This window comes from Oncorhynchus masou, chromosome 5 (genome assembly GCF_036934945.1).
Source record: "Oncorhynchus masou masou isolate Uvic2021 chromosome 5, UVic_Omas_1.1, whole genome shotgun sequence".
NCBI classification, from domain to species: Eukaryota; Metazoa; Chordata; class Actinopteri; order Salmoniformes; family Salmonidae; genus Oncorhynchus; species Oncorhynchus masou.
Genome location: NC_088216.1, coordinates 50,626,902 through 50,653,646, shown reverse-complemented (window position 1 = coordinate 50,653,646; position 26,745 = coordinate 50,626,902). Strand labels below are relative to the sequence as shown.

The 26,745-nt window shown below is 41.7% G+C and overlaps 1 protein-coding gene across 1 annotated transcript; it reads right to left on the bottom strand.

Annotated features, from left to right (window-relative positions):
* Positions 1-868: 868 nt before the first annotated feature.
* LOC135539767 (sodium- and chloride-dependent GABA transporter 2-like) lies at positions 869-26,745 on the bottom strand. Its single transcript, XM_064965875.1, has 14 exons — positions 26,541-26,745; positions 13,149-13,283; positions 11,961-12,101; positions 11,500-11,590; positions 11,226-11,358; positions 10,980-11,114; positions 10,549-10,652; positions 8,971-9,095; positions 8,685-8,797; positions 8,375-8,512; positions 7,938-8,040; positions 6,139-6,239; positions 2,590-2,760; positions 869-1,930 (listed from the first exon to the last, which is right to left on the bottom strand). The coding sequence occupies exons 1-14, from the start codon at positions 26,743-26,745 to the stop codon at positions 1,769-1,771; spliced, it is 1,857 nt and encodes a 618-aa protein (XP_064821947.1). The 3' UTR covers positions 869-1,768.

The following is a 26,745-nucleotide window of genomic DNA, read 5'->3' as shown; positions in this document are numbered from 1 at the left end:
ACCTGATAACTGGCACACCTTTAATAGGCATTCTGTCTTACCTTACAACGATAAACTTGTCTAGTATTACAGCTATTACAACTTGCTGAAGCACTCCAGATGATAGCCTGACATGTGGAGTGACACAACGAAATACTAGTGGAATACGTCATGTGCAGCTGGGGAATTGTGTAAAATGATAACAAGAACAACAATAAAATATCAAAACCTTGAAACTCTATTATCACCCTAACCTGCTACACTGAGGGTTGTAATGGTATCTATGAATGAAGAAACACAAACTGCCATCAGGGATAGTAGAGCTGGAGCTGCCACCTTTGGTCAGCAATCAAAGACATTTGTACACTGTAATACAGCCCATAATAAGTCATTAAAGGATGAACATAGATATTGTACAAACAACTGTCTAAAGCTACGAGTATTCATTTTTCAAATCAGGCTAAATTTGCCTCAGACACAATTGCAGGTGGGGTGTGCTCTGTGTTGGTTTAGCCTGAACTGGCAGTTAATGATAACAGCTGTTACCTACTGGTCTTATCAGTAACTCATAGAAGGGCATTGTTCCTGTATTCGTCTTCAGCTCGGCTATAGAACACAGTCTGTACCCTGTGGGGAAAACGTATTTACAGTCAGTGGAATGACGATGTCTCTGTTCAATTACCTTAGAGTAGGAGCGCTTATCTTGGTTCAGTTTAGCCTTTTCTATGATCCTAGATCAGCACTTCTACTCTAGGACGCTTTATGAATACGGGCGCAGGTCTCAGATGAATGTTCGGTCTGGATATCGGAAGAGATTTCTGCAGCGAATTACACTTTTTATTTAAAGTACTCCAAAGAATAAGGGTGGAAACATGACTTATAAATCATGGCACAAGGTTTGATGAGTTTATTGATATTGGCATCAAATCCTATCACAGTATTTTACAGTGTTTCTACTATATATGCATTGTCGTGTCTTTACTATCATGAAATTAAGACTTTTAGTTTTTTATCAAAGATTCTCTGTAATTAGTTTTATGCAATCAAACTGACCAGCATCGCGGCAGCATCTACACAATCCCTTCTCGTTAACCATCAATATATTTTCACAAATGTCATACTTCACAAAGTCTTAAGTAATTACATAGTAGCAGAAACAAAACTACTGTATATCGGAATATTAAACCCACCCAAATATAAGATAAAATGTATCTTAAAAAAAAATAGTTTGTTCACTTGTTTATACAGACTCAGTTAACCAACTGGGACCAATAGCACGAATGTCATGTTTTTGTTTCCACCATGTTGTGTGAAAGGTGTTTGATTCATCCATTACTCTGCCAAGACCCAAGTCTGCCATGACCTGGTTAATTCTTCTGGACCTCACGCAATATCTCACTTCAGATGCTTTCTCTGCGTTCTGACATGAGACAGCAATATTGACCTGTAATTCTAGGTAGGGTTTTCTAGGCCAAACAGAATGACCACACCTCTTTTTTCACACCAAGACTTCCCAGAACCAGTGCTTCTACATCTCATCAGCGCTACATACAGGAAATAGTGTGTGTTTTGGAAACACCCACATCTCCCTCCAAAGAAAAAGGCATGGGGTGGATTATGTTCTGTACTATACTTTTCCAAGCCTCTCAGACCAAGCGAAGGTTCACTTAAGCCTCTGTAACATAACAGGAAGTATTTGTATTGTTTATGTCAGGACCTTGAGTGACTGGCTGGACCTGCTTATCACTAGTCCTATAGGGATGGTAGCTGAGAGAGGGGGCCAGTGTCTCTATAGGGAGCCAGTGTCTCTGTCTAGGAGGTTGTGGCCCCAGGCTGGTATCTCCGTGTCCCCCAGGGGTCTGTCCTGCTCTGACTGCTTGGCCAGGAGGGGAGGCTTCTGGGCATTGGTTATGGGGAGATCCTCTGACGGCTTGGTGAGGATGGACAGTCTCTGAGGAATAAGAGACAGAGTAGCATTTCAAAGAGAGACCACCAAAGGAATGAGACATAAAATAACTGGTGATGTTTGCAGAACGTTGATTGTTTTTCCTCTTTCTTAGTTGGTAGAAGAAACAAGATCATCAGTGTGTATTGGGGAGTAAATGGGGTTTGGGTAATGGATCTGATCATTGTAGAAATAGAGACATACAGTAACTAGCGATAACAACACAAATGGTACCTGCCAACTATTAAAAGATCTAAAGTTTGGAATTGATAGTGAGAAATGAACCATGGCCTCTCATGACCATTGCTCCATCTTTGGAGAATGTACTCAAAGACTTAGCCTCTATCGTCAACCTACGTAACTAGCTATAGCTAGGCTACCTATGATATATTGCTTGATTTTTGTTGCTTTTGGACCACTTTGAGATGCTTCTCTGTTTTGAAACTCCAGTGCTTGACTTGGGCTGAGACAGTTGTCGGTACTCATGTTTGGTGCCGGTGCTGTTTACATTTAGGTGCAGGAGCTCCACAATACTTTTGAGTTAATATTCTATAAGAGGAACAGGAGCTCAAACTGTTAAACATTTTAGGTGCCGGTACTCCGCTCCGGAGAGATCCTGCCCAAGTCAAGCAATGTGAAACATAATAAATGATGTCCCTATTTACCTGTCGCAGTGTACCAGGAGTGACGCTCACGATGTAAACCATCCATAGAGGAACCATGAGGGTGGAGGAGAGAGTGAACCACCAGCCAACGGCGGAACCCCACCAAGGATACTGAAAGGTGTTGTTGAACTTCAGCGGAGTAAACTTTATCAAGGAGAAGACAAATGTAGCCTAGAACAAAATATATGGATGGAGGTTGTAAAATAAACATTAAAGAACACAATGCATTTTCTGATAGCATTGTACTAATTATAACATATTAGGGTAACAGTGAGGGTTGAGTGAGGACAGAGATGAACAAGATAAGGTTTAGAACAAGGTCATAGTTTCTCCAGTACGTTTAGGTCAGGCTTCTGGTGGAGCATTTATAATGGTCTAATAAAAAGCATGAGCTGGAGCACATCCAATATGTTCCCCCTGTTGATGATGCGCATCAGGCATTATAGTTGAAACAAAAGATTACATGTAACAAACATTTTATGAAATTGGAAACAATTAAATACACATTACTAGTCAAAAGTTTGGACACATTTAATCATTCAAGGTTTTTTTTTTTACTATTGTCTACATTGTAGAATAATAATGAAAACATCAAAACCATGAAATAACATATATGGAATAATGTAGTAACCAAATAAGTGTTAACCTGTTGAAACTCTAGGGGCGCAATTTCATTTTTGGATGAAAAACCCGTTTTAAACAAGATATTTTGTCACAAAAAGATGCTCGGCTATGTATATAATTGGTAGCTTTGGAAAGAAAACACTCTGACGTTTCCAGAACTGCAAAGATATTTTCTGTGCGTGCCCTAGAACGTGAGCTTCAGGCAAAACCAAGATGAGACGGCATCCAGGAAATGAGCAGGATTTTTGAGGCTCTGTTTTCCATTGTCTCCTTATATGGCTGTGAATGCGAGAGGAGTAAGTCTGCCCTTTCTGTCGTTTCCCCAAGGTGTCTGCAGCATTGTGACGCATTTGTAGGCATATCATTGGAAGATTGACCATAAGAGACCACATTTACCAGGTGTCCGCCCGGTGTCCTGCACCGAAATTGGTGCGCTAAAGTCAGCTGCAAGTATTTTTCCATGGAATTTAGAGAAGAATGCAGGCTTCCACGAACGATATATCAATGAAGAGATATGTGAAAAAACACCTTGAGGATTGATTCCAAACAACGTTTGCCATGTTTCGGTCGATATTATGGAGTTAATTCGGAAAAAGTTTGACGTTGTAGGTGACTGAATTTTCGGTTCGTTTCGGTAGCCAAATGTGATGTACAAAACGGAGCGATTTCTCCTACACACAGACGCTTTCAGGAAAAACTGCGCATTTGGTATGTAACTGAGAGTCTCCTCATTGAAAACATCTGAAGCTCTTCAAAGGTAAATGATTTTATTTATTTGGTTATCTGGTTTTTGTGAAAATGTTGCGTGCTAAATGCTACTCAAAATGCTAAGCTAGCTTAGCATACTCTTACAATTGCTATGGTTCAAAAGCATATTTTGAAAATCTGAGATGACAGTGTTGTTAAGAAAAGGCTAAGCTTGAGAGCAGGCGCATTATTTTCATTTTATTTGCGATTTTCAGAAATCATTAACGTTGCGTTATGCTAATGAGCCTGAGGCTTTAGTCACGATCCCGGATCCAGGATGGGGAGTATCAAGAGGTTTAAACAAATCAAAATATATTTTTGTATTGTTCGTGTTTATTCGTTCATTAAACATGTATGTAAATTACCACGCCGCATTTTGGTCCGATCCTTGCTACACCTCTTCGTCAGAGTAGGAGTTAGAAGAAAACCGTAACAGTAGGCCATCTAGGAACTGGGGAACACTGTTGAGATTGCGCAAGACGTGAAAAGTAGCGTTGGTTTGTTGTCTTCCTGTAGTGAACACAGACCCATCTACAATTTGATCAATTATTAACATTTAAAAATACCTAAAGTTGTATTACAAAAGTAGTTTGAAATATTTCGGCAAAGTTTATAGGCAAATTTTTAAATATTTTGTTGTGACGTTGCGTTTTTTTGGAAGCCGTTGTTTTCTGGATTAAACACGTCAAATAAATGGACATTTGGATATATATGGACAGAATTAATCGAACAAAAGGACCAATTGTGATGTTTATGGGACATATTGGAGTGCCAACAAAAGAAGCTCGTCAAAGGTAAGGCATGTTTTATATTTTATTTCTGCGCTTTGTGTAGTGCCTGCAGGGTTGAAATATGCTACTCTCTTTGTTTACTGTTGTGCTGTCATCAGATAATAGCTACTTATGCTTTCGCCGAAAAGCCTTTTAAAAATCTGACATGGCTGAATTCACAACGAGTGTAGCTTTAATTGAGTATCTTACATGTGATTTAATGAAAGTTAGATTTTTATATATTTTTTTTAATTTGCCGCACTGCATTTTCCCTGTTTTTTTGCCAAAGTGGGACGCAACCGTCCCCTATACCATAAGAAGTTAACTGATACATCTCAACATCAATTGTTCAGAGGAGACTGCGTGAATCAGGCCTTCATGGTCAAATTGCTGCAAAGGAACCACTACTAAAGGACATTAATAAGAAGAAGAGTCTTGATTGGGCCAAGAAACATGAGCAATTGACATTAGACCAGTGGAAATCTATCTTTTGGTCTGATAGGTTCAAATTTGAGATTTTTGGTTCCAACTTCTATGTCTTTGTGAGATGCAGAGTAGGGGAATGGTTGATCACAGCATGTGTGGTTCCCATTGTGAAGCATGGACAATGTGTGATGGTGGGAGGTGGAGGGGGAGCATTCCTCATGAAGCTGGTTGAGAGAAAGCCTAGAGTTTGCAAATCTGTCATCAAGGCAAAGGGGGGCTACTCTTGAAGAATCTAATGTCAAAAATATATTTGATTAGTTAACACTTTTTTGGTTACTACATGATTCCACATGTCTTATTTCATAGTTGTGATGTCTTCACTATTCTACAATGTAGAAAATTCTAAAAAGAAAGAAAAACCCTTGAATGAGTATATGTGTTCCAACTTTTGAGTGCAACTGTATATGTGAAGTTAAATTAAACAGTAATGTATGTTAATGTTAATCCTATGCTTGTGCTAATTATAACAATGTTTAATATATTCAATATGTAGTAAACTATTGTCTCCTAATAGTTTCACTCCTAATCAACCTAGTAATTATAACACACCCCTCACTATTGTCATTAGTTGCACTAATTGCACTGTTTTGTCTACATAACCTGGTTCAGGCATTCATGACATTACCCTGAAGAAGGAACAATGATGTCGAAACATTGGTGGTTTACCCAATAAATTACAGTGAGATTATACAGAGTGTGCGACTCTCTTTGTTTTTATAGAAGCATTTATAATCAACATAAAGTTAGGATTATCTACTTTACATAGGTTACACATAGGAATCCATTTATATTTCTCTGTATTGTCATCTTAACTTTTGGCTTTCTGTAAATCACTTGTATTGCTGTGACATCAACGTCATGTTTACTATAACTATAATTGGAAAAATAACAAATTAGCTGTTGACAGTGGGGTGTAACTTACAGTGCAGATGATTGGAGTGACATACTTCAAACAGTACTTAATGATGGGTAATGGTCGATAACCGATCATGTCTTCTATATTATCGTACAGACGGTCTGCACCTGTGGAGTAAAGATATCAACAGGGACTCCAAATAACATTAGTCAATAAAAGGGTTTAAAATTTGATCTGTCAAATACCCAGGTAAACATTCTCAATCCACCAAGTGACAGACAGGTTCAGATTAGGAAACCTGGACAACAGCTCTAACCAGGGTTAACCAAACCCGGTCCTGTGCCCCCCACAGCTGATTCAAATCACCAACTCATCATCAAGCTTTTATTATTTGATTCAGTTGTGTAGTGCTATGGCAAAGAACTAAATATGCACCCAGGGTGGGCCTCAGGACCGAGTTTAGGAAACACTGGTCTAAGGTACCTGTATTTCTTTGTTTAGAAAATACGAGCTTACGTTATGGCCATTCTTCTGAAAAACTAGTGAAAAAGAAATCTAATATATAAAGAGGACCAGTGTCAAGTGTACTCTCTCTCTCCGGCTCTCTAGGTCACCAAGGCCGCTCATCATTATGCACACCTGTCACTTCCGTTACGCGCACCAGCACTTCATCAGACTCACATGCATTTCATCACCTTCCTGATAAACCATCCCTACATCCCTTTGGTTCCTTCCCCAGGTGTTATTGTTTCTGTTCCGGTGTTCATGTCTGTACGCTACCTATATTTTTTGTTATGTTCGATGTTAATTGAGTTATTAAATACACTCCCTGAACTTGATTCCCGACTCCCAGCATACATGTTACAACCAGAACCTGTGATGTGAATCCTCAAGGACTTGGGACTATAAGGTTCTACGTGCAAAATTAATAGTTTTGAGATAATGAAAATGTTTCAAGTCACAGATCTCAGAACTGTTTTGTGATGTCCTCCTGTTTTCATGTGTATCACCTTATGTACAATTATATTGACAACATAGCATTGTGATTGGATTGCATATAGAACCTTATAGCACCAAGTTAAAAGGTCTTTGTGTAGACAGAACTTCCGATTTTTCATTTTTTTCCCATTGTAAATGAATTAATCTCACATGTATAGGACCACCTAAAGAGCAACGCTATGGGAATAACTCATTTTTGAACAACATGTCAGAACCTGATAATCCCAAGGTAACGAGGTGTCGTTTCATATCAATGTCAAAAGTGCTAGAGGAACAACTTGGAAAACGCCATAAACACCTTGAACAGAAACATCCCGAGGGAAGCTGACCTGCAATTAGGGTTTCTGTGATTGATTATCTGTGATTGATGGAATGAGGCCATGCAGGCAATTTTACAGCTACTTGTTATCAGGGATCCTTGGGATGTTCCGACTCAACTGAAGTTGACATTTAAAATGGTTAAGGTAAGGGTTAGTGTTTAAGGTAGGAACGTCACAAGGATCCCTGATAGCACTGACCATATTTTACTATTATGTTTTCATAAGACCTACAATGATAGTGGTAACACTTAATAATAACTTACATGAAAATGCCTTCATGAAGGTTTGTTATATAATACAAGGTTTAGATAGCTGGCTAGACTAACTTACCTAGCCAACTATAACATGGTAGCTGACATGGGCTAATTGGGTGACTGTCAGTGACCGACATAACAAGAGGAAATCTGCGGCTGCACTACCACATTTCAAAATGTCACATAGTAGAATACACAATCTTAACTAACAGTAATTTGAGACCCCGACTGACATTGAACAAAAGTGGTTGCGGGCCCTAAGTGACACTGGGAGTAGGCCGGGCTAACTCACCATAAACCCAGCTGATACACACTGACTGTAGTATAGCGAAGAGAAGCAGAGTCATCCCACTGCAGGCATAGTAATCAAACAGCTGGAAGATATACAGGCCTCCCTGCAAATAGAGGAGGTGTAGAAAGAAAATATAAGGTACCTTCTTACTGAGCACAACAATAAGACTATAATCTACCTCCAGAGTCTACAGAACACTCAGACAATGATCGTAGGTGTGTCCAGCAGCCCAATCGCTTACGGAATAAATCAATCAACAATTCTGCGGAACGAGGAGGTTTGTTGAAATACAGGGATATGTTGAAACAGATCACTTGGGAGGTGCATTATTGATCATATCTCGTTACTGTCATGATTGATCTAATAATGATGGCATTTAAATTCTATATTTTATATCCTATATCCTTATAGAATGATGACTTCAAATGACCTCTCACCTCTGTGACCATGACCAGGCCGATGAAGAAGCTACCCACACTGATGATGAGGAGGAGGACTTTACGCCGATGGCCAACCAGGAAGAAGGAGGGATACATATCTGAGATGGCTGTCATCAAAGCCTCCAGACCTACAAACTGAAGGAGAGATGATGGGGTTCAGTGGAAACTCTCTTCTTTTAAATACTAGCTAATCATTCACAGTTTCACATCCATTAGTTTAGTGATGATTGTAGCAACTATTGTAGGTTATGTAAATATCCTTCTAAAAGAAAATATTTCGTAGGCCTTCGGAACCACTCTAACACACCTCACTGTCTAAACCCAGTAGGATTATCATGATGAAGAAGAAGATGGCCCAAAGCTGGGGTAATGGCATCATGGCCACGGCACGAGGGTAGGCGATGAATGCCAGGCCAGGACCTGTATGCAGCAATACAGGTAAACTCATTACTGAACTCTCAGGGGCAGAGGGAATAGTTAGATCCCTGAAATGCTAAGACACCTGTCTTGTAACAAAGCAGAACTTACAAGGGTATGTTCATTTGTTTGTTTGTGCATTTGTTAATTTCACATCTCACTGCTGCAACACTTACCTGATTCGGCCACTGTTGAGATGTCTGTCCCTTGTTCATAAGCCATGAAGCCCAGAACAGAGAAGATCGCAAAACCGGCCACAAAGCTGGTTCCACTGTTCAACAGGCACAGGTACACACAGTCCCTAAAAAGAGATTCACTTCCCTGTTAGTCACAACACAAAGGCATCCAAATGACCTACAATATGGAGATCACCAAACCTTCCAGGTACTCTACCATTTCTTCAACCCAACCTCCAAAGAATTATGTGCACAGGGGACGCTTTTGCAGGCAAGAGAACACGTTCTGCCAGCACATTTTATCTAGTGTCGTGATCTTGTATTGATTAATGTGATGACTGCTGTTCATCGAATAATTAACTGTTTATAATTACGTGATTAAATTAATCAGGTAATTATTAACACAGCAACCTGGGCACAATTTAGAAAGTTTGGTTTTATTGAGGTTCCATTTCCCAAATTAACTCAAAGAATGTCAGTATATTGATTTTTACAAAAGTCGCTATTTCATTAATTTCCTCTACAGTCTCGTCCTGAATATCGCATAATCTGTGAATCTGCACAAATCCGAGTCCCACTAAATAAGTCTGTACCACACCAATTGAGTTTATTATTTATTTACGAACAAGCTAAATGATAATATAAGATACACAAGCACACAGTCTAGGCTATTGATTAGAACTTAGTACACTGAAACAGGTCCCTAGTGGGTCAACACAGTATGGCACGTGTTACACTAAATGGGGATTTAAAAAGAGAGAATGCACAAGTAAAAGGCACATTTGTGAACATTTGTAAACTATGCTAAATTTAGCCCTAATCTTGCCCCGAACTGCCGCTCTTATGGTTATATGTTTAGAATATAATGATGTAATTATGTGTCGAAGGTCTCTGGTGGGGTAGCTCCTCGTGGACCGAGTTCCTCCTTCTCCTCTGATGTTACCGGGTGTAAGTCTCTGATTGTCCACACGATGTAAGTGTCCTTTGTCTTAGTGGTCTGTTTCCTTGCTCTTGTTCTGAAAAGGGGTCTTCTGAGGATGACTAATTAGCGTATAGGTGGTTCCAGTGTGGGAATGAAAGCAGTGTAGACACACGATTCCTTGGAGAGAATAACCAGTTGGTCCTGCTTGAATTCACCCTCTTAGACACAGCTACTCATCTGTAGCATAGATTAAGAGCTTCCTTTGTCTTCTTCGACCTCGTGCTGCATTTTGTGTTTGCGACTACTGTAACTAAGACCATGACACTGGTCACCTATTCTGCTATGTAAATTCTTAACTCGCATGTTTAATATCCTCGGGTCAGAAAGGGGCGTTTCCATTTTATGGCAAGTTCTCTGGGCGTCGCTAGTTACGAGGCAAGGTCTGGATTTTACTCAGATCCAATTGAAACAACTGACTTCCCATTTCACCTTTACAAAAACATTCTATTTCATCTGGACATTTTCCACATAACATACAGTATGTAAACATCAGGTACATATTAATAAAACTCTTCAAGTTACAATGTTTCCTTTATAACGTTGTAATTTTACTTTTTTCTCCATAGGCCCATCATACATTCCATTCCTACACTCACTTGTAACAGTTGTTGTCATATTTGTTGTAGCTGCCAAGAGCAGTCAGACAGCCGAGGCAGATAGCATAGGAAAAGAAGATTTGTGTTCCAGCATCCATCCACACCTGTGAGACACACCAGAGAGAGACACAATAGTCTTCATAGTTTCACAATTCCGATATACTAGTCACTACTAGTTGCTTTGAAAATCAGAGTATTTTTTAATGAGGTATTGATATTGTAACAAATCTGATGCTCTTAAAACCAGAAACTGTTGCACCAAGGGAGTTACGTTTCTTGTGCCAGTGGTAATTGTTGCTGCCCTCGGTCATGTTGACTAGGGCTCAAACACCGACAGAGACGTTACCATCTATCCCCAACAATCACTACAGTATGTACTGATAGTTTCTGTTACACCTGGACACAAATTATACAGTGAAGTGTGTTCCTACCTGTGGGTCAGTGAGGCGGGCTGGGTCTGGGTAGAGGTAGAACTTGATACCATCTATTGCCCCCGGCAGTGTGAGTCCACGGACCAGCAACACCACCAGCATCAGATAGGGGAAGGTGGCAGTGAAGTAGACCACCTGAGGGGAGGGGGACCAGACCAGCATTACATTCCCTCAGTCTATGACTCATCTTAACAACTCTACAGTATTCATGGTGTCATCAGGTTGAATGGCAGAGTCCCCCCTTACCTTCCCAGTAGACTTCACTCCTTTCCAGACACAGAAGTAACAGAGAATCCATGACAGTAGAAGACACAGAGCCAGCTCCCAGCGAACACTGCCTAGATTGTTTGGACTGTCTGTGAGATTCAAAACTCTCCTTCTGAAATCATATTTTCAGTTACAATCCCACCACTTGCTTTTCACCATTCTCTCAATGCCTTCAAAAAGGCACATAGCCATGATTTCCATCTGTAAGGACTTAATAAGGAGTTGATAAATTGGAATGATTTTGTGTACTCACTCCCAGAACTCTCTCACTGGCGATGTTGCGTTCCCTGCTACTGTCCAATTTAGATGTCCCACTACTCTTCTGTCAAACTCCATGCAGGTTGCTGGTTAGGAGGAAATTACACAATAACAAGCATGTCTCAGAACTCTCTGAATCTTTCCTGGATAAGGAGACATTTACCAAAATAAAACATTAATCAACTCACTTGTCAAAAACGGAATATCTCAGTGGATATCCCAGTGGTGTCCAACAATGTAAGATACTATCTATCATTTGGGCATGACAAAGGTATGTCAACGTCAACATGTCTCCACACTGAAGTTAACCTGGTCCCAGATCTGTTTGTGTTCTATGCAATGCCAACTCCATTGCTGTCCTTGTCAATCCAAACAGGTTTGCTATGACAATGAATGACAGGCAGTTGGTATGACAGCACAAGCAGACTGGCACTCAGGCTACACTGATATACATACCTGTGTTCCAGCTGTTTCTACAACTGGCCCAGGGGAGCTCAGAGCTGAATGAGGAGAAGAGGTAGAAGAAGGCCCAGGCTAGAATGATGATGTAATAGATGCTGGAATATAGAACCACCACCTGACTACCATAACCCAGTCCTGAGGAGAAAGATGAGGAGGAGGAGATTTTGTTAGACAAACATGGAGATTTAAATGTAAAAAAAGGCTTATTCTAAGAAATAGATGCGACATATGTTATATCCAATCACATTCTCAACCTAAAACCATAAAAAACATTTAACTGTGTTTGTTTTTGACGTGGATTAGACTCCTTTCAAAGTCACCAGCCCCGATGAATAAGTTATGGTGGCATTCCAACAAGACAGACATTTGTGAATGTTTGAACGAAGGACAAGTGTCCTGAATGCACGTGTCATGTCACATTAAGGACTGCCACTTACTCTATCATGTAATAGCTCATGAATTAGTGTGAGTCTGTGTAATACTGTTGATGTTTAATCCAAGCTTCATCCAATAACTTGAATGAAATGTCTTGTTACTTTAACCCCTTTTTCAAGTTAAATCAGGTCAGAAACAGACCAGTCATCCCCCCCCAAGCAATCTAAAATGTATCCTGATATTGTTTCAAACTGTTAAAGCAATGTGATTAAAATCATGGTGGATTGACTTTTACAAATACAATAGTGCAATATCATTTACAGAAGGAAAGGCCTGCATGTACTGTGCATATACTGTACCTATTATGGGTAATTGTCTGGCCCAATATTGACATTGCTTTGGGTTGCAATACTACTTTCTCAGTTTTCCTGAGTACAAATACAACAAACAGACAAAGTTTGTCCTGCAGTGCCTCTGAATGTTATCTATTCTTTACTGAAGGCTTTAGCCTTTCTTCCTTCTAGCTATCAGGCTTTCATGTCTATTTCCCCAAGATGGCATCCACCGTAGGAAGTGAATGCTATCAATGGTCAGACAAACACTGATAATTGAATCCCTAATATGGATGCAATACGTACAACAAGGCCCCGGGGCCGCATTCATAAAGCATACCAGTAGGATGGCTGATCTAGAATCAGATTAGCCTTTTAGATAATAATGACTAAGCTTATACGGACAGAGGCTACCTGATTCTAGATCGGCAGTCTTATTCAATGACACTTTATAAATATGAGACCTGACATTTACCTTCAAACAAGGGGCAGATCTTCCTCCAGCAGGTGATGCTGCCCTGCGTGGTGTACTGGCCCAAGGAAGTCTCCAGGAGAAAGAGTGGAATGCCACAGGTGAACAGAAAGAGCACATAAGGGATGAAGAACACCCCTTACGAACAACACAAGTTAAACCACTGCCGAAATTGTTGCAACCCATATAAATAGCTTGTTCAACCTCTCTTTCGTATCGTCTGAGATTCCCAAAGATTGGAAAGCTGACGTGGTCATCCCCCTCTTCAAAAGGGGTGACACTCTAGATCCAAACAGCTACAGACCTATATCTGTCCTACCCTGTCTTTCTAACGTCTTCGAAAGCCAAGTTAACCAACAGATTACCGGCCATTTCGGATCCCACTGTACCTTCTCCACTATGCAATCTGGTTTCAGAGCTGGTCATGGGTGCACCTCAGCCACGCTCAAGGTGGTAAACAACATCATAACCACCATCGCTAAGAGACATTACTGTGCAGCCGTATTCATTGACCTGGCCAAGGCTTTCGACTCTGTCAATCACCACATTCTCGACAGCCTTGGTTTTTCAAATGATTGGCTCGCCTGGTTAACCAACTACTTCTCTGATAGATTTCAGTGTGTCATATAGGAAAGGCCTATTGTCCGGATATTTAAAACTATACTTAGATTAAACATGAGAAAAATACTACATATAAATTAATAACCTCTACGGGACTTGGTGTCCCTAAACCGGGATAGTTGTTGCTCAATGTGCGGGAATGTGGCTAGAACTTTCTGGGACATAGACATGTTTTATACGGCAGAAAGCTTAAATTCATGTTAATGTAACTGCATTGTCCAATTTACAGTGGCTATTACAGCATAAAAATACCATGCTATTGTTTGAGGATAGTGCACAACACCAAAACACTTTTATCACAGCAACTGGTTTGATACATTCACCTCTGAAGGTAAATAATGTACTTACGTTCAGTAATATTGCTCTGATTTGTCATCCTGAGGGTCCCAGATAAAATGTACCATAGTTTTGTCTGATAAAATCCATTTTTACATTCAAATGTAGGAACTGGGTTCAACAGTTTGACCCCACTGCTGTCTCTGGCTCCACACAAAATATTGTGTAGTGATGTAATTCTTCACTGGATCAGACTGAAACTTTGCACACACACTGCTGTGGACAACATCTAAATTACACCTAAAGTCCTATCTCAATGTATGGCCTTTCTCTTGCATTTCAAAGATGATGGGAAAAAAAGAAAATAGAAAATGCATGTTTCTTTGTTTGTATTATCTTTTACCAGATCTAAAGTGTCATTCTCCTACATTAGTTTCACATTCCTACAAACTTCAAAGTGTTTCCTTTCAAACGGTATCAACAATATGCATATCCTTGCCTCAGGTCCTGAGCTACAGGCAGTTAGATTTAAGAATGTCATTTTAGGCAAAAATTGAAAAAGGGGTCTGATCCTGAAGAGGTCATTTGGGCAACATTTGATAAATGTTTTAAAGCTACTCAAGATAAGCCCATCACATAAGTTAAGGCTATGGCCTAGGCCTAATACATGTAAACCTAGGCCTAAATGTATGTTAAATACAGTGCCTTGCGAAAGTATTCGGCCCCCTTGAACTTTGCGACCTTTTACCACATTTCAGGCTTCAAACATAAAGATATAAAACTGTATTTTTTTGTGAAGAATCAACAACAAGTGGGACACAATCATGAAGTGGAAGGACATTTATTGGATATTTCAAACTTTTTTAACAAATCAAAAACTGAAATATTGGGCGTGCAAAATTATTCAGCCCCCTTAAGTTAATACTTTGTAGCGCCACCTTTTGCTGCGATTACAGCTGTAAGTCGCTTGGGGTATGTCTCTATCAGTTTTGCACATTGAGAGACTGACATTTTTTCCCCATTCCTGCTTGCAAAACAGCTCGAGCTCAGTGAGGTTGGATGGAGAGCATTTGTGAACAGCAGTTTTCAGTTCTTTCCACAGATTCTCGATTGGATTCAGGTCTGGACTTTGACTTGGCCATTCTAACACCTGGATATGTTTATTTTTGAACCATTCCATTGTAGATTTTGCTTTATGTTTTGGATCATTGTCTTGTTGGAAGACAAATCTCCGTCCCAGTCTCAGGTCTTTTGCAGACTCCATCAGGTTTTCTTCCAGAATGGTCCTGTATTTGGCTCCATCCATCTTCCCATCAATTTTAACCATCTTCCCTGTCCCTGCTGAAGAAAAGCAGGCCCAAACCATGATGCTGCCACCACCATGTTTGACAGTGGGGATGGTGTGTTCAGGGTGATGAGCTGTGTTGCTTTTACGCCAAACATAACGTTTTGCATTGTTGCCAAAAAGTTCAATTTTGGTTTCATCTGACCAGAGCACCTTCTTCCACATGTTTGGTGTGTCTCCCAGGTGGCTTGTGGCAAACTTTAAACAACACTTTTTATGGATATCTTTAAGAAATGGCTTTCTTCTTGCCACTCTTCCATAAAGGCCAGATTTGTGCAATATACGACTGATTGTTGTCCTATAGACAGAGTTTCCCACCTCAGCTGTAGATCTCTGCAGTTCATCCAGAGTGATCATGGGCCTCTTGGCTGCATCTCTGATCAGTCTTCTCCTTGTATGAGCTGAAAGTTTAGAGGGACGGCCAGGTCTTGGTAGATTTGCAGTGGTCTGATACTCCTTCCATTTCAATATTATCGCTTGCACAGTGCTCCTTGGGATGTTTAAAGCTTGGGAAATCTTTTTGTATCCAAATCCGGCTTTAAACTTCTTCACAACAGTATCTCGGACCTGCCTGGTGTGTTCCTTGTTCTTCATGATGCTCTCTGCGCTTTTAACGGACCTCTGAGACTATCACAGTGCAGGTGCATTGATACAGAGACTTGATTACACACAGGTGGATTGTATTTATCATCATTAGTCATTTAGGTCAACATTGGATCATTCAGAGATCCTCACTGAACTTCTGGAGAGAGTTTGCTGCACTGAAAGTAAAGGGGCTGAATAATTTTGCACGCCCAATTTTTCAGCTTTTGATTTGTTAAAAAAGTTTGAAATATCCAATAAATGTTGTTCCACTTCATGATTGTGTCCCACTTGTTGTTGATTCTTCACCAAAAAAATACAGTTTTATATCTTTATGTTTGAAGCCTGAAATGTGGCAAAAGGTCGCAAAGTTCAAGGGGGGCCGAATACTTTCGCAAGGCACTGTATATATATATATATATATATATATATATATATATATATATATATATATATATATATATATATACATAAACATGCATACATATCCACATACATATTATACATACATACACATACATATATTCATATGCATATCTTTTTAGAATATATTTTCATATATCTCACTGGTCATCCCCTAAGCCAACACCTTATTTGGCTGCCTTTCCTTCCAGTTCTCTGCTGCCAAGGACTGGATCGAATTGCAAAAATCGCTGAAGTTGGAGACTTATATTTCACTCACTAACTTTAAACATCAGCTATCTGAGCAGCTACCCGATCCCTGCAGCTGTGCATAGCCCGTCTGTAAATAGCCCATCCAATATGCCTACCTCATCCCCATATTGTTTTTTAAATGTACTTTTCTGCTCTTTTGCACACCAGTATTTCTACTTGCTCATCATCATCTACACATCACTCCAGTGTTAATTTGCTAAATTGTAATTAGGTTGCTACTATGGCCAATTTATTGCCTTACCTCCTCACGCCATTTGCACACACTGTATATAGACTTTTTTTTCCTATTGTGTTATTGAGTGTACGCTTGTTTATTCCATGTGTAATTCTGTGTTGTTGTTTGTGTCGCACCACTTTACTTTCTCTTGGCCAGCTCGCAGTTATAAATTAGAACTTGTTCTCAACTGGCCTACCTGGATAAATAAAGGTGAAAAAAAATATATGTGTATATATATACAGTGGGGCAAAAAAGTATTTAGTCAGCCACCCACCAATTGTGCAAATTCTCCCAATTAAAATGATGAGAGGCCTGTAATTTTCATCATAGGTACACTTCAACTATGACAGACAAAATGAGAAAAAAAATCCAGAAAATCACATTGTAGGATTTTTAATGAATTTATTTGCTGGGCAATACTGACTTTCAGCTCCCTCCAAAGATTTTCTATTGGGTTCAGGTCTGGAGACTGGCTAGGCCACTCCAGGACCTTGAGATGCTTCTTACGGAGCCACTCCTTAGTTGCCCTAGCTGTGTGTTTCGGGTCGTTGTCATGCTGGAAGACCCAGCCACGACCCATCTTCAATGCTCTTACTGAGGGAAGGAGGTTGTTTGCCAAGATCTCGCGATACATGGCCCTATCCATCCTCCCCTCAATACGGTGCAGTCGTCCTGTCCCATTTTCAGAAAAGCATCCCCAAAGAATGATGCTTCCACCTCCATGCTTCACAGTTTGGATGGTGTTCTTCGGGTTGTACTCATCCTTCTTCTTCCTCCAAACACGGCGAGTGGAGTTTAGACCAAAAAGCTCAAATCTTGTCTTATCAGACTACATGACCGTCTCACATTCCTCCTCTGGATCATCCAGATGGTCATTGGCAAACTTCAGACAGGCCTGGACATGTGCTGGCTTGAGTAGGGGGACCTTGCGTGTGCTGCAGGATTTTAATCCGTGACGGCGTAGTGTGTTACTAATGGTTTTCTTTGAGACTGTGGTCCCAGCTCTCTTCAGGTCATTGACCAGATCCTCCCGTGTAGTTCTGGTCGTATCCCTCACCTTCCTCATGATCATTGATGCCCCACGATGTGAGATCTTGCATGGAGCCCCAGACCGAGGGTGATTGACCATCATCTTGAACTTCTTCCATTTTCTAATAATTGCCTTCACACCAAGCTGCAAATACTTATGTCATGCAATAAAATGCAAATTAATTACTTAAAAATCATACAATGTGATTTTATGGATTTGTGTTTTAGATTCCGTCTGTCACAGTTGAAGTGTACCTATGATAAAAATTACAGACCTCTACATGCTTTGTAAGTAGGAAAACCTGCAAAATCAGCAGTGTGTCAAATACTTGTTCTCCCCACTGTATTTATAACTGTGCTATTTCACAACAGTTCTGAACCTATATACATTTTACAGACCCCATATGTTTTACATTTGTTATCTTGTTGTTATTATTCCCACCCTTCAGCTCCATTCTAACCCTCCCATCTATCTCTTAACACCATCCACATTGGATTTCTATTTGCCATATATTATTCAACTGTACTGTGATGCTGTCACGGCCGTCGAAAGAAGTGGACCAAAGTGCAGTGTGGTGAGCATACATTTTCCTTTTTATTTAAAATATCACCAACAAAACAACAAACAAAGAAACAACCATGAAGCTTACAGGGCTATTGTGCCACTAACAAAAGTCAACTACCCACACTGAAAGGAAGGAAAATGGGCTACCTAAGTATGATTCCCAATCAGAGACAACGATAGACAGCTGTCCCTGATTGAGAACCATACCCGGCCAAAACATAGAAATAAATAAACATAGAAAACAAAACATAGAATGCCCACTCCACATCACACCCTGACCTAACCAAAAAGAGAAATAAAACGGCTCTCTTAGGTCAGGGCGTGACAGATGCTTCACAAAAGTACTGAACCTTTCTATTCTCATAGTTTCTACAGATTATAAATAAAAGATAAACATTTTTGCTAAAATAATAATAATTTTATTGATCAATTGACTATGACTTTTTAACCTCTTGAAACTCCCCATCCCGGATCCGGGATTGTGACTAAGCCTCAGGCTCATTAGCATAACGCAACGTTAACGATTTCTGAAAATCGCAAATAAAATTAAAATAATGCGTTTGCTCTCAAGCTTAGCCTTTTCTTAACAACACTGTCATCTCAGATTTTCAAAATATGCTTTTGAACCATAGAAATTGACTAATTTGTGTAAGAGTATGCAAAGCTAGCATAGCATTTTGTGTAGCATGTAGCACGCAACATTTTCACAAAAGCCAGATAACCAAATAAATAAAATCATTTACCTTTGAAGAGCTTCTGATGTTTTCAATGAGGAGACTCCCAGCCACATACCAAATGCGCAGTGTTTCCTGAAAGCGTCTGTGTGTAGGAGAAATCGTTCCGTTTTCTACATTGCGCCTGGCTACCGAAACGAACCGAAAATGCAGTCACCTACAACGTGAAACTTTTCCGGATTAACTACATAATATCGACCGAAACATGGCAAACGTTGTTTGGAATCAATCCTCAAGGTGTTTTTTCACATACCTCTTCATTGACATGCAGTTCGTGGAAGCTTGCTTCTCTCTCTGTGCCCCATGGAAAAATACTGGCAGGTGACTTTGCGCACCAATTTCGGCGCAGGACACCGGGCGGACACGTGGTAAATGTGGTCTCTTATGGTCAATCTTCCAACGATCTGCCTACAAATACGTCACAATGCTGCAGACACCTTGGGGAAACGACAGAAAGGGCAGACTCATTCCTCTTGCGTTCACAGCCATATAAGGAGATCATGAAAGACAGAGCCTCAAAAATCCTTGTCATTTCCTGGATGCCAAGTCATCTTGGTTTTGCCTGAAGCTCACGTTAAAGGGCACGCACAGAGAAGATATTTGTATTTCTGGACACGTCAGTGTTTTCTTTCGAACAGTAGCAATTATATGCATAGTCGAGCATCTTTTTGTGACAAAATATCTTGTTTAAAACGGGAACGTTTTTCTTCCAAAAATGAAATAGCGCCACCATAAGTGTAAGAGGTTAAATTACCTAGTATTGCTATCTGCTGCATTAGCTCAAGGTAATTGTTGCAATTCTTCAGCTACATATGGACGGTACCAAAATAAATGATCTAATGACTCTGCCTGTCACGACTTCCGCCGAAGTTGGCTCTCCTGCTCATTCGGGCGGTGCTCGGCGGTCGTCGTCACCGTCCTATTAGCCACTACTGATCCCTTTTTTGTGTATCTGTTGGTTTTGTCTAATTGGTTTCACCTGTGTGTTGTTTAGTTAATTAGTGTCTGTATTTAATGTAGGTTGTCCCGCCCTTGATTTGTGCGGGATTGTTTATTTTGTCATTTCGTTTTGTCTGTCGGTGTTTGCTGTTTGTTTTTTCTCCGGTTAGTCTTTATCCTGTTTTGGATATTTCACCCTGTCTGTATTTGGGTTGACTGTTGTTTGTTTTTTGTTCACCGGAGAATAAACTTTATTATCGCTATCTGCTCTCTGCGCCTGATTCCACCCACCTTGACTAGACGTGACAGAATCCCGCACCACCCATGGAATCAGCAGGAGCAGCAGCGTCTCCCATTGATGGAAGAGAGGGTCCTCCATCATACCAGCGTGCTTCACCGGATTGGTTCTGCTATGGACCAAATGATGGAGAGAATGGATCGATGGGAGAGGAGTGGCCTCCCCACATCATCTTTACCAACCCCTTCTCCAGCACCTCATCTGGCTCTGGGGCTCTTCGGCTGACACTCCCACGGGTGTTTGACGGATCGGCGGCTGGGTGCCAGGGTTTCCTCTTTCAGCTGGAATTATACCTGGCTACCGTGCGTCCTGCTCCCTCTGGAGAGGAGAGCGTGTGCGCCCTCATCTCCTGCTTGACTGGGCGAGCCCTCGAGTGGGCTAACGCAGTATGGAATGGTCCGGACTCGGCTAAGGATAATTACCCAGAGTTCACCCGCCGATTTCAAGCTGTTTTTGACCATCCACCCGAGGGTCGGGCGGCGGGTGAACGGCTGTTCCACCTGCGTCAGGAGACGAGGAGCGTACAGGATTTTGCCCTTGAGTTCAGGACTTTGGCAGCAGGAGCAGGATGGAACGACAGGGCCTTGATTGATCATTTTAGATGTAGTCTCAGGGAGGACGTCCGCAGGGAGCTGGCATGTCGGGACACCACATTCACACTGGATGGACTTATCGATCTGGCTATCCGTCTCGACAACCTGCTGGCTGCTCGCGGGCGTTCGGATCAGGTCCTGTCGTTTCCTATCCCCAGCCCCCCTGTTCCTATCCCTATGGAATTAGGAGGTACGGCTTCAAGGGGGACTGGAGGAGGAGTGTTCTCCTGCACCAGTTGTGGTCGACGAGGGCACACGTCCGACCGGTGCTGGAGGAAGTCGTCTAGGAGTCGGGAGGACAGGCAGAACACTGCTCGATCACCCCAGGTGAGTAAGCACCAAACTCATTCAGAGCTTCCTGTCGGTCATGTGTTTGTATTGATTTCTTTCCCTGGTTTTTCCCCATCTCTACAGCATAAGGCGCTAGTTGATTCAGGCGCAGCTGGGAATTTTATGGATCGTGGGCTTGCGTTAAGGCTAGGGATTCCCCTGGTGTCGTTAGATCGACCTTTCCCCGTGCACTCCTTAGATAGCCGACCATTAGGGTCAGGAGTAATTAGGGAGGCTACGGTGCTGCTGGACATGGTAACGCAGGGTGATCATAAGGAGCAGATTAGCCTGTTCCTTATAGATTCACCTGTGTTTCCAGTGGTGTTGGGGGTTCCCAGGTTAGCTCAACACAACCCAGTGATTTTCTGGCGACAGGGGGCTCTTAAGGGGTGGTCAGAGGAGTGTTCAGGTAGGTGCATAGGAGTTGCCGTTGGTGCGACCACGGTGGAGAGTCCAGACCAAGTTTCCACCGTGCGCATTCCCTCTGATTATGCCGATTTGGCTATCGTTTTTAGTAAAGGGAAGGCGAAATTACAACCTCTCCCCGTTCCACAACGGCCGTGGACACATTTATCGGTGGATTTTCTTACCGACCTTCCAGCATCCCAGGGAAGTACTACGATCCTGGTCATTGTGGATCGGTTTTCTAAGTCCTGTCGTCTCATTCCGTTGCCCGGTCTTCCTACGGCCCTGCAGACTGCTGAGGCTTTGTTTACCCATGTCTTCCGGCACTATGGGGTGCCTGAGGATATCGTCTCTGATCGGGGTCCCCAATTCACGTCAAGAGTGTGGAGGGCGTTTATGGAGAGACTGGGGGTCTCGGTTAGCTTAACCTCAGGTTTTCACCCCGAGAGTAATGGGCAGTTGGAGCGTGTTAACCAGGATGTGGGCAGGTTTCTGCGGTCCTATTGTCGGGACCGGCCTGGTGAGTGGGCAAGGTATGTTCCATGGGCCGAACTAGCCCAGAACTCCTTACGCCACTCCTCTACTAACTTGTCTCCTTTTGAGTGTGTGTTAGGTTACCAGCCGGTCCTGGCTCCATGGCATCAGAGTCAGACCGAGGCTCCTGCGGTGGAGGAATGGGTACAGCGCTCCAAGGACACCTGGAAAGCCGTTCAGGACTCATTACGGTTAGCGGGAGAACGGCAGAAGAGGAGCGCTGACCAGCACCGCAGTGAGACCCCCGTGTTTGCACCGGGGGACAGGGTCTGGCTCTCGACCCGAAACCTGTCTCTCCGCCTGCCCTGTCGGAAGCTGGGGCCGCAGTGTGTAGGGCCGTTCAAAGTCCTGAGGAGAATAAACGAGGTGTGTTATAGATTACAACTTCCTAGGTATTACCGTATTAACCCCTCGTTTCATGTGTCTCACCTTAGGCCGGTGGTGGCTGGTCCCCTGCAAGAAGGTGAGGTGCCTGAGGTCCCTCCGCCCCCTCTGGACATCGAGGGGTCCCTGGCGTATACAGTTCGAGGCATTCTAGATTCGAGACACCGGGTGGGGGGCCTACAGTACCTCGTGGACTGGGAGGGGTATGGTCCGGAGGAGAGATGCTGGGTTCCGGTGAGGGATATTTTGGACCCTTCCCTCCTGAGAGATTTCCACCGCCTCCACCCGGATCGCCCAGCACCTCGTCCTCCGGGTCGTCCTCGAGGACGGTGGCGGCGCGCTGCGGGAGCCGCGCGTCGGGGGGGGGTACTGTCACGACTTCCGCCGAAGTTGGCTCTCCTGCCCATTCGGGCGGTGCTCGGCGGTCGTCGTCACCGTCCTATTAGCCACTACTGATCCCTTTTTCGTGTATCTGTTGGTTTTGTCTAATTGGTTTCACCTGTGTGTTGTTTAGTTAATTAGTCTGTATTTAATGTAGGTTGTCCCGCCCTTGTTTTGTGCGGGATTGTTTATTTTGTCATTTCGTTTTGTCTGTCGTTGTTTGCTGTTTGTTTTTTCTCCGGTTAGTCTTTATCCTGTTTTGGATATTTCACCCTATCTGTATTTGGGTTGACTGTTTGTTTTTTGTTCACCGGAGAATAAACTTTATTATCGCTATCTGCTCTCTGCGCCTGATTCCACCCACATTAACTAGACTGGACACTGCCTTCACGCAGCAAAATCTGCAGAGCTGGGAAAGTTGTAAACCCCATATATATATATATTGTGGCAAACCTCTTCAAGGTTAGGAGCGTTTGTCACATACTAAGTGGTACACTGTCACCAAATCACCCAAGAATGAGAGTTCTTTCGAACAGGACAGTACCTGTGTGTTTGTTTCTCCGTCCTGGTCCACCCAGGCCGTAGGCGAGGTCAAGGATAGCAGGGTTCGGTACACGAATCGGGTTCTCGGTAGGTCCAGGTCCAAACGCCAACAAGTAAGTCCAAAACAGTCCAGCTCATACACGGTAAATCCAGCCAATCTCTATTGTCTCTTTCTCTATTGTTCATAGATCCTTCCAGCACTCTCTTCTTCTCTTCCTGGTTTTTCTTGACCCTTTATCTGTGGGTTGGCTCCACCTTCTGAGGGTTCCCCTTGCTTCTGGGACTTGTAGTTTTGGTGGTCGGCCATTTTATGATCTGTAGTTCTGACAGGGTTGGCCATTTTAGTGATCGGGCAGAGCCCGTTTATTAGTTCTGCTCTCACATATCTGCCATTTACCACTCGACCCCCTTCTTTGCCACAATATATATATATATATATAACATTCTATTGGTTGCAAGAATTTAGCAAATGAATTTGAATTGAACAATCCGGTGTCATTTTTTTGCGTCAATTCATAAACCATGTGCCATGGAATCGGTGCATCAAAAATCTCTTCCCAACTATTTTGCAATTTATATGGCACAGCTGTCAATGTTTTGATCCTGATGGGGCTATGGGAAATACTGCCCCCTTTGGATGAATTGTGTGCCCAAAGTAAACTTTAAAAAAACTCTCAAAAATTGCTAATATATGCATATAATAATTATTATCGAATAGAAAACACTCTAAAGCTTCTAAAACCGTTCGAATCATGTCTGTATGTAAAGCAGAACTCACAGGGCAGCCATTCTCCCAAACTCTCTCTCTCCTAAGAAAGTTGCTCCAACTTTGACGTCATCGCCCCCACCCTTCCCAACCAGCTATGGATCTGGGAACAGTTTCTATTTCTTCAGCGCGCTCTCGTCTTTCAATGAGACGTGGAACGGAGAAAATAGCACGAGCTTTGACTGCTTGGCGGGCAAAATACTGAGGTGTCACGAGTTTTCAGGTGCGCGCTCTGTGAAAAGGGTATTTTTTTCCCAGCCTGGCTGAAGAGAGTTCGTTATGTTTGATTTAATCGCCAATTGTTTTGTACGTTAAAAACATCCTAAAGCTTGATTCTGCACTTAGTTTGACCAGTTTAGTCGACATATAATATGTAAATTTGAAGTTTTGATGAGCAAATTGCGTGATCAGAAGTCCTTTTTGGGGTAATTCACCTGAAGATGTTAGCTTTTGCTAATACAAAGACGCACCAACAGCAACCAAACATTATATTAGGTAAGTATAACTCCTTCCACGGCATTCTTGTCGAAGACCATCAAAGGTAAGGGAATATTTATGTTATAAAATTGTATTTTTGTCGAATCCAACATAGTAGAGAAATAATGCTAATGGCTGAGCGCCGTCTCAGATTATTGAATAGTGAACAAATTCTGTAACGTTAAAAATAAATGTAACACAGCGTTTGCATTAAGAAGAAGTGTATCTTTCTAAATATATGTAGAATATGTATATTTAGTCAAAGTTTATGATGTTTATTGCTGTTATCTGGCGTTAGCTGCCGGAGATATTTATAATTCCTCCGGTCATTTCTGCTGCATTTTTTGAACATGGCTCAATGTAAATGGAGATTTATGGATATAAATTGCATATTATTGAAAAAAACATAAATGTACTGTGTAACATGTACTATTACTGTCATCTGTTGAAGATTTTCAAAAGGTTAGTGAATTATTTTTCTTTTAATCCTGCGTTTGTGATTGTGCTATTTTGCATAGCCATGTGGCTACATATTGTATGTTTTCCTAGTGGTGGTTTAACATAAATATGTGCTATGTTTTCGCTGTAAAACATTTTAAAATTCTGACATGCTGGGTAGATGTACAAGGTGTTTATCTGTCATTTAAGCTATTGGACTTGTTAATGTGTGGAGGTTAAATATTTTTAAGAATATTTTTGCTTTCCCTGCGCCACCGTTTGGGCTGAAGGGGGGGGGGGTTCCTAGTTGGGAACCCGTAGCCCTTAAATAAAACTGGTATATATTTTTATTTATCACAATTTTCTTTAACCAATTTTGGTTTTTAAGGCAGGGCCGACAAACAAGTTCCTTACTTTATGCCCCTTCCACTTGCCTTTTCCATATTTGAGGAAATGCTGCAATTACTTGGTTGTAATTTTAGGTAGAGCAGACATTTCCACATGTCTGTGTTAGCTGCATGTGTGACATAACTCCACCAGTCCTATTTATGATATAATTAATAAAAATTATACTTTAAAAAATCAATTAGTATATTTGAGTTTAACCACAGGAATGCAAGTATGTGTTTGTGTAGCTGATGGACTTAGCTACCACCTGAAGTGTTGTGCGTCCAATTGTAATGTAAATGTTAGGGATATTATCATGGGGTTTCTGGGACATGCTCAGTCGCCTAACATCATCGAACATTGCAGATAGAAAGGCCATGAAGAGTCATTGTGATTCCTAATTCTACATGTCAGAGAGGCATGTTTGTACTTCATAGCATATTTCTATCAGAGCGTAACAAAACATTGTACAGTAGTGATGTGCATATCAGTATAGAGATTCTGAAAGCACCTAGAAGGTTTTGGATCCTTTGTGCACACAGGCAGGTGCTGTTGTTTTATGATTGTGCCCGCCTGATAACATCTAGCCCTAGTGTGTAAATATCCCTATAATATTATAGCAACCACTGATATGTTTATTTCAGGCCATGATTACACATCTCTTAATGATTATTCCATTACCGTCTTGTAATTGTGTGATTTCAATATTAGCCTAAGATATGAAAAGAACAACTCTGTACTGTCTCCACCACAATGAATTTAAATGAAGTGACTAGCTCTTTTGCATTGATAATGTAAAAGACAAAAGCTCACCTTGCCATACATTTAATGAGTGTTTAAATGTATGACTATGTAAAGATGTGATGTGAGACTCACCTCCTCCATTTTTGTAGCACAGATATGGGAACCTCCATACATTCCCCAAGCCTATGATCTGTCCGGCCACAGCCAGGAGGAACTCCAGCTTGCTTGACCACTGTCCCCTGGTCTGGGTGCTTGGCACAGGGACAGGATGGACCAGACCCACCTCCTGCTGGGAAAGCGTATTGAACCTCAAATTGGGATCATTATGCTTTTCCAT

Excerpts from the sequence above, each read along its gene's own strand:
- LOC135539767 (XM_064965875.1), bottom strand. The coding sequence starts at position 26,745 with ATGGAAAAGCATAATGATCCCAATTTGAGGTTCAATACGCTTTCCCAG. Across the intron at positions 13,284-26,540 it reads GTGCTACAAAAATGGAGGAG|GGGTGTTCTTCATCCCTTAT; the intron begins GTGAGTCTCACA and ends GTTGTTCGTAAG. Across the intron at positions 8,041-8,374 it reads GCCTGGTCATGGTCACAGAG|GGAGGCCTGTATATCTTCCA; the intron begins GTGAGAGGTCAT and ends CTCTATTTGCAG.